Below are 9,175 nucleotides of genomic sequence, written 5' to 3' on the forward strand. Positions count from 1 at the left end.
TATTATGTCACGAGGAAGCTTAGGCCACATGTAGAGGCCATGTATATATATTCTGCTATTTGATCCTAGCCAAGGTCCCAGTTGACAGCTAGCATAAACTGCCAGACATATGATTAAAGTAACTTTTGAATAATTACAGACTCTGATTCAGCCACCCCAGCTGGTGCAGAGTAGAATAGAGATATTCTGTGCTAAAACTTTGGACTTAATTGTAAAATAAATATTGTTGCTTTTAATTTTCTCTTGGGGTAGTTTTCCATGTGGCAATACATAACTGGAACCAATTTTGGTATGAGGAATTGGGGTGCTTCTGTAACAAAATGTAAAGTATATGACTTGGGAACAAGCAATTTACCAGTGGTGGATCTTGAGTACTCTGTTGGTAAATGCCTAGAGGGCCTTAAATATGCCAGAACAAAATGAAAATAATCTAACGAGAAGATCACTTTCAATCCAGGACTCAAATAATGTCCACTTATAAAGGTTCAAGGAATATGAGCTCACCTTTAAGAAATTTCAAAAAAGTAAAAAAAAAAAAATCATTATGAGCATGAGCCAAGAAAACAACAGCAAAATAAGACCAACCAACACAATAGAAATTTGAATGATCAGCTTTATATTGTAAGAATATGTTAATAGGTTTAGATAAACCAAATGGAAGACTGAACATATGAGTCAGAATGGTCAATAAACATAACAAAACAAGTAAAAGAAAAACAACAAGTATGTCTGCTTCCATTAATAGTAGACTAGTTAATTTGGACCAACCCTCCCACAAAGAATAACAAACATTTATACAATTTTTTAAAAATCACTAGTTTTAATGCATTGAAGAACTAACATGGAAGGCAGGAATAAAGGGAAACCCATAAAGGTGAGTTGAGGATTTGGGGATCTTTCCTAGGGATATCCACTAAATATAAGAGTTGATGGTGAAGCTAATAAGCTGGGAAATGTTTCTGATAGATTCATAGGGCTGGAGAAACAAAAATTAAGGTTCAATTTTATCTATTAAATACTACAGACTTTGTACTGATAACATAAAGGTCTACATTCCATAATAAAGTGGTGTAGATGTCTGAAAAAAAAGAAAAGGGAGTTCTCTCTGGAAAAAAGAAAATATTAAATGAAGCTTAAAATGATTTCTATGGATTTTCAGATACTAAATCCACTAATAAATAAAAACTTTTAAGCCTACAAGTAGACAAGGAAACTATCATTATAATCAGGAGCTGTTGAACAGCAGAATTGATCAAGCACAAGAAAGAATCAGCAAACTCAAAAACAGGCCGTTTGAAATTGAGTCAGAGGAAAAAATGAAATAAGAATGAATAAAATGAAGAAATCCTAAGGGATCTATGGAACACCATGAAAGGAAGCAATACATGCATTAAGGTATATCAAAAAGGAGTAGAGATATAGGAGCAGAGAGCTTATTTTAAAAAAAAACAAAGACTAAAATCTTCCCAAATCTGAGAGAAAAAAATGGACATCCAAATTCAAGAAGCTCAAAGGACTCCAGCTAGTAAGAAACCAAAGAGTCTCACACTGAGACACATTATAATCAAACTGTAAAATGTCAAATGCATATAGATAATCTTGAAAGCAGAAAAAGAAAAGTGATTTTTTCATGTACAAGGAGCTCCCATAAGGTTATAAGTAGATTTCTTAGCAAAAACATTACACTCCAGCAGGGAGTGAGATGATATATTCAAAAGTGCTGAAAGAAAAAAAAAAAATCCTGCCAACCAAGATTACTATGTGGCAAAACCATCCTTCAAAAAATAAAGGAGAAATAAAGACCCAGTCAAACAAAAGCTGAGAATTTTAGAAAAAATAGTCCAACAACATGCTGTTTACAAGAGATCCATGTAAACAGTAAATATGAAGAAAGATTAAATGTAATGTCATGAAAAATGTGTACCAGGTAAAAACAACTATAGGAAATATTGTGTAGCTTATTAATTTCATACAAATTAGATTTTAAGTGTTGGAAGTATTAGAGCAATGAAGAACAATCTCAAGTATTGAAAAAAGATTCAAATTTCACTCATATGCATTGTGTACAAAAGTTATCCAATAAACAAAGCCAAACAAGAGAGAGACATAACCAGAAGAAGAATTGGACAAAGTAATCAACATCAGAGTGATTTTAGAAGTATATATCAGAAACTGGAATATCAAGCAGAAAAAATATATATAGAAAGAACATATAAGAATTGAACAACACCGTTAAAAAGCTTGATCTATTGCATAGACAAAGAAAATTAAAATCACACAGTGATAAATATACATTATATTTAGGCACAGAGATCACTTAATCCAAGTGACCATATACTGAGTCAAAAAGCCAATCTAAGAAGCTTCAAAGGACTGTTTCCATGACGACTATGGCTTCTTACACAAGGGAATTAAGTTGGAAATTCAACAACTATATTTGGAAGTTGATAAATAGTACTCTAATACATTGAGTAAGAATGAAAATTATAATGGGTAAACGAAATATTAGCTATTACTTAAAAGTAAAGGCAAGGGAAGCATTATATATCAAGATTAGCTCAGCTATGTGGCATGTAGACAAAATGTATATCCTATATTATAATACAAAATAGTCTTAAATTTATCCATGCTAAGAATTCAACGGTAAAGAAGAATATATCAACAAAGACATTAGAATGAAGGAAATAAATTTAAGAATGGTAATTAATAAAATAGAAAATAAATATAAAACAGAGGTGGAAAGTAATTATTTAAAATGTTTAACAAAGTTAATAAAGCTTCTCCAAGGATGATCCATGAAAGAAAGGGTCACTAATAAACATCACGAATAAGTGGGCAAATTTTCAAATTTTATTCCTTCAGATACTAAAATATATTGTAGGATATTATGGACAATTCTAAGCCAATACATTAGAAAACAACTAAACTAGAAAAATAGGACTGACCAAACAGATCGTAAAATATTCTATCTATATGAATAATTTCAAGTCTAATAAATTTGATTTGTTACTTTAAAAAGTTGCTATCAAGAAAATACTGGGCCTGGGTAGTTTTATCCTATTTTTTTTATGATTGTTTTAATAAACTTGCCAAGCTGGCTCAAATTTATGTGGAGGAGCAAACTGCCAAGAATATATATTACACTACAAGAAAAATATGTCAAGAATTTATTTTACCTAATATTAAATATTATTATAAATCAGCCATTGATTATTTTTTATTTATTTTTATTGAAACATAATTGATTGTACATGTCTGTGGGGTACACAGTTGACTATCGATTCCTGTGTGCAATATGTGATGCTCAAATCAGGATAATTAGTATATTCAACATCATACAATTACTTCCTTACCCATCCCCCCTTCCCACCTCTAGTAACCTCAGTTCAGTTCTCTCCTTTTGAAAATTCAACATATTATTGTGATTGTTGTTTCTTTCATTCTTTTTTTATTTTTTTAGCCCCCACTTATGAGTGAGAACATGTGGTGTATCTTTTTCTGTTCCAAGCTTATTTCACTTAACCTAACTTTCTCTGAGTTCATCCATGTTGCTGCAAATGGAAGTATTTCATTCTTTTAATGGCAGAGTAGTATTCCATTGTGTAAATATACCACATTTTCCTTTTCAGTCATCTGACAATGGATATTTAGTTTGGTCCAATTCTTGGCTATTGTAAATGGCGCTGCAATAAATATATATTGATGTAAGCCAAGAGAGGCCTCAGACATAGCTGTAAGGCCCAAGAGTCCCTTCACTTTCTCCGAAGAGATTTTGCCAGCCACGGTTGGAAGAAGGGGATGGATTCATAACAGAAAAGGGAGGAATACCAGGCACTGCCAGCAGCCGGTATGAGGACTTGGAATGAGGACTGAGGGACTCCACACCTCAGAAGAGATAGGAGCCCCTACTCCCCAACCCCAACAAGATTTACCTGCAGCAGCCACATCTAGAAGGACACAGGAAGTAGAGGTCCAATGAGGTGGGTCTGTACTTCCCATCAGAATTCCCAGGTAATAGAGGTCTTTGGTCTGAGGGGCTGTCCTCTACTCAGTAGAAGGGAGGTGGCCTAGCACCTACTAGGAGTCAAGGGAAGACCCTGAATGAAGACAGAGGACACCATGCACCTCAGAATAGGGGGTCCCACAGAGCTCCACCCCTCACGTCAGTCTTAGGAGGTCCCAAGCCTGGCTCCGGGGTGCAGGATCCACCTTACTTCTCACTCTAGACTCTCAGAAAAATGAGACCCTTGGTCTGAGCCTCACTGACACAGCTCAGCAAAGACAGAAATCCCAGGGCCCGCGAAGAGGCAGTCAAAGGATATTATGTGCATTCTCAGGATCCCCCCTCCTGCTCAGAACAGAGGGGCACCGACAGAGCCCCACCCCTGCTGAAGGGCAGTGTGAGTGGCCAGAAGTGGCTGGCCCTGACTTCCACCTCATCAGGTGGTCGCCGGTGAAGCTTTGGTCTGAGAGGTGTGGCCCCAAGGTCAACTGAGGGATGTGTCCCAAGTCTTCTCAGGTGTCTCGGTGGGTATCCTGAGTTACAATGGTGCAGACACTCCCCTGACACCCGTAATTCCCCTCCCCCTGAAAAGAGGAGGCCACACAGAGCCCCGCCTCATCCCACCCCTGCTGTCATCCCAGGAGTCCCCAGGGATGGGTGCTAGGCCCAAGTCCATTCCCTTTCCCTGAGGGGTCTCAAGGAATGAAGGCCTTGCTCTGAGGTTGGTGGACTGAGGTCAGCAGAGGGAGAAATCCCGAGTTAAGGAGAGGAACCTCGTGAAGACTGAGGGAACTCCGTGTCCCAGAAGGGGGTTGGGGGGGGTGAAGGGCATACAGACCTGTGCCTCTGACATGGGCTTGCACAGGTCTAAAGACTGAGGCGCTCCCTCACTTTGACTTTGAAAGAGTGTGGGAGGTGGGGGTGGGGGCCTTGTTCTAAGGGACTGGTAACAGGTAAGCAGAGGACGATTCCCAGGTGATGTGAAGAGTCATGGTGAGGACTCTGATCACTGTGGGGGCCACCCTCCACATAAATACAAGTGCACTGAAGTATCTCCTTTCTTGTCAGCCCTAGGAGATTTGAGAGTCCCCTGATTAAAGCGGTGGGTTGAAGCACTCCTTCATTTCCTCCTTGGTACTATGGAAGTTTATACTAACAATTTCACAGCAGTGGAGAAGTGGGAATCCAGGACTTGCCAACACTTGACATGATGGTCTTGAATTTCAACAGAGAGGACCCAAAACCCTGAAGAGAGAGGGCCCACCGCCAGGCCCTACTGTCACCTCAGTAAGCCCCAAACTTTGCTGTCATGTAGTGGCCTCAGACTCACTCTAAATCCTTTACAGGGTTCTCAGGGGGCAGGCTGACCAGGAGAACAGGAGCCTTGTGGGTTCCTAGAGCAGTGCCCTCCCGGAAACCTACAGGAGGGGCTTGGTTAAAGCCAAGGTGATCTTTCCCTGCTGCAGGTGCTCACACGATGTCGTTCTCCCCCATCCAGGTGCCTGCCTTGTCAGCCGTCTTACCCACACTCCTGCCTGCTGTCCCTGAGCATTGTCATCATGCCTCGGGGTCAGAAGAGTAAGCTCTGTGCCCTTGAGAAACGCCAACAGACCCGTAAGGAGACCCAGTGTCTCAGGGCTGCTGAGGCCGCTGCAGCACAGGAAGAAGAGTCCCCCTCCTCTTCTTCCTCCTTCCTCTCCTCTCCTGCTTGGAGGGGTACTTTCCACAGCTCCCCTGATGCCTCCATTCCCCAGGAGCCTCAGAGAGCTCCATCCACTAGCTCTCCTGATGCAGGTGTTTCAAGCACAAGAGCTGATGAGGATGCTGAGACTCCAGATGAGAACAGTACAAGCACCTCCCAGGCAGCACCCTCCACTCAGAAGTCACGCAGAGATCTTCTGACCAAGAAGGCGAGTATGTTGGTGCAATTCCTGCTCAAGAAGTACAGCAATAAAGAGCCCATTACCAAGGCAGACATGCTGAAGGTTGTCAACAAAAAGTACAGGAGCACTTACCCGAGATCCTCAGAAGAACCTCTGAGTGCTTGGAGCTAGTCCTTGGCCTTGAACTGAAGGAAGTAAGTGCCAGTGGTCAGTCCTTTGACCTCGTCAGCAAGCTGGGCCCCTCCAGCGAGGGAAATCTGAGTGGTGATGAGAGGTTCCCCAGGACCGGTCTCCTGTTGATGCTCCCGTGTGTGATCTTCATGAACGGTAACCGTGCCAATGAGGAGGAGATCTGGGCATTCCTGCATACGTTGGGGATGTATGCTTGGAGGAGGCACTTAGTGTATGGGGAGCCCCAGAAGCTCATCTCAAAAGATCTGGTGCAGGAAAAGTACCTGGAGTATCGGCAGGTGCCCAACAGGGATCCTCCAAGCTGTGAATTCCTGTGGGGACCAAAAGCCCATGCTGAAACCAGCAAGATGGAAGTCCTGGAAATTTTGGCCAAGATCGATGATACTGTGCCTAGTTCCTTCCCAAACCTGTACGAAGATGCTTTGAGAGATGAGGTAGAGAGAGCCGTAGTGATAGATGCAGGCAGGGTCGGCACCGTTGCCAGGGCCAGGGTGGGTTTGAGGCCCATGCCCCGCAGCTCCTCCCATATCTAGTGAGGTCTGAGGTAGAGTTTTCACTTTGTGTTTGAAGAGAGCAGTGAATCTTCTAAGTAGTGGAGAGTAGTAGGGGCTGCAGGAAACAAGTTCTATACCTTCTCTGTTTTCCTGTTTTACATGAACAACTTGTAGGCTCAGATTTTCTTCTTTGTTATTTTTCAGGGTTGTTCCTATTAAATGAAGTTTTACTTTGCTTCAGATTACATACGTATCCCTCACATTTGTTCCTGTTTAACAGGTTTGAAAGTTACAGATTTCTTATTTATAAAACAAATGTAAGAACCATTCATATTCTTTTATGATCCAGAACAAGGTAACGTGGTAATGGAATAGGGGTTTAAATGGAAATGTGAATTAACCCCACAGTTAAATAGCTGAAATCACAAGATGGAAAGAGGAAAAAAAAAGTAAAAACAGAAATACAAAAGATGTTTAATTCTTGGTTTGCCTTATTATTTTTAATTAAAGTGTTCCTTGTAATTGAACATTTATTTTCTTTCACAGTCTCAGTTTCTTAAAGTCTGTTAATGAGCACACATTTATTGCTGATTTTCAGGCTTATGACCAAGAGTTTTGTTATTTCTAAACAAATGGAAAAACTTTCATTGGCACTGGAATATGGATTTTCGTGAAAATGTGAAAGAACCCCAGAGGAAAGCAGTTGGGGTCATAAAATGGTAAAACAGAAGTGGAGTGGTTAATTCCTAGTTGGCTATATTCTTTTTGTTCTTTGCTGGAAAAATTAAATGATATAAATCAGGATTTCCTTAGTTTATTCAAACTGTGTTAAAATTGAAAGTATAATAAATTAGAATTCTTGCTCACTCTTTTTATTAATTTTTATTATTATTTTCCAAGTGTTAATTAAGCATCTTCCCCTTGGAAATCACCGTGATACTACTGGGGATGTTAAGAAAGAGAAGATCCAGCCACTGCCTGTAGAATTTAGTCCAGCAGCAGCTATCATACATGCAGACGGTGAGATAACATCTAAGACATAAAGGACAAGTCTAAGGAGGGGATGGGGAAGAGGAGATTTCAGGTGAAAGCAGGCAAGGATAAGTATCCTGATCGATGCCGTTGGAAGTCTTAGGAAATGGCAAGTGACTCCATGTGACTTAATTTAAGTGAGGCTGCATTGTGGATTAAGAGAGGCTGTGGGAGTCGTGAATGGAGGCCACTCCAAGAGACGCTTAATCTCAGGATTCAAAGACTAAGCCAGGAATCGGAAACTGTGCCTAATAGTTGCTTTGCAATTTTGTGCACACCAGAAAGTAAACACCATCTGCAGTAGGAGTAGAAGGCTTCCCATGCGCATGTCCCAGTGCAGGTGAATGCAATGCGCAAACTGGGTGTTTTGGGCAAATGTTGTCTAGTGAGTTTCTGGGAAATATGAGTGACACCACCTTGAAATGAGATGCCAAGAATCCACAGAACTGTCACTCTTGTCCTGGGCTAGGAATAGCCAGAGCGCACTCCATTAAAAGGAGATTTCAATTAGGTTACTCTAAGTGTAATTTGTGAAACTCTAAGGCAGGGGTCGATTTTTGCTGATGATGAAATCAATAGAAATAGAAGTGGATTAGAAGGAAAGGCACCTGGGAAGGAGATCGTTGGTCCTCCACACAAAACAGGAAACTTGAGTTGCCTCCAGCTAGAGAACACAACCCCGCAACCAAATTAAATGATGGATGCTCTAAAGGGGACACACTACATATGCTCAGCAGCATTTCGGCTGAAGTGGATTTCTATGTCGTTTGGAGTGGCATATTCTGTAATATATTCTGGAAGTAATATTCTGTGAGGGAAGGTTGTTATCATCTTGGATTAAAATAAACTTGGCAATTCATTAAAGACCCAACCATTGCCCAACACGGTGCCAGGTGATTCGTACCCATAGCGTAAGTGCCAAAGTCCTTCATGATAGCATTTATAAGATTTATTCTGCAGATGAAGAACTTGCAATCTTCTCAGATTCACAAGGCTCGCGAGTGACATAGACCCTGGACTAGACCCTGGCTCTGAATTCCTCCAGAGTCCCCACTGGTCCCCACACCCAACCTCAGGCAGACCTTTTGTCATTATTTATTTTTTCCTCATTACCTCAAAATGTATTACAGGTGATAAAAAGCGTACCCAAAGTACTGTTTTGGAATACACAGCCCAAGGGATAAGCAATAAAAATACCAAAGTAAATGTGAGGTGTGAAAGGAGAAAGGAGTTATTTGTGGACAATTTCATCGTCTACAAAATCACTTTTGGTAAAACTGAAAAGATTTGGGGCTCACAAAATCATTAGGCTTAGTCCTTCCCTAAAGAAAGTAGATATATTTGAACAGAAGTTAAATAAGTGGCTATGTCTGGCTGGTGAAGCAAAGGCATAAATCAGTATGTTTGTGTGTGTTTGTGTGTGTGTGTGTGTGTGTGTGTGTGTGTGTGTGTTGTTTCTGGCAGCAGGACACCAGTCCTGGGCTCTCTGCTTGTGCTTTGGCCTCGCCATCTCCCATCACTCCTGGGACACAGCCTTTCCTCTGCAAGGTTTGCAGAAGGGAAACTAATCA

General features: G+C 40.9%; 1 protein-coding gene across 1 annotated transcript; it reads left to right on the forward strand.

Moving 5' to 3' along the window:
• Positions 1-5,562: 5,562 nt before the first annotated feature.
• On the forward strand, positions 5,563-8,875 carry LOC103587426 (melanoma-associated antigen B4-like; the record flags this gene model as incomplete). Its single annotated transcript, XM_008568875.1, is given in 4 exon segments — positions 5,563-6,004; positions 6,007-6,540; positions 7,473-7,592; positions 8,735-8,875. Coding segments are annotated over 4 exon segments (1,237 nt in total), but the record flags the coding sequence as incomplete, so codon positions are not given.
• Between the last annotated feature and the right edge of the window lie 300 nt (positions 8,876-9,175).

Source organism: Galeopterus variegatus, unplaced genomic scaffold (assembly GCF_000696425.1).
Source record: "Galeopterus variegatus unplaced genomic scaffold, G_variegatus-3.0.2 Scaffold449, whole genome shotgun sequence".
In the NCBI taxonomy this organism is placed as follows: Eukaryota; Metazoa; Chordata; class Mammalia; order Dermoptera; family Cynocephalidae; genus Galeopterus; species Galeopterus variegatus.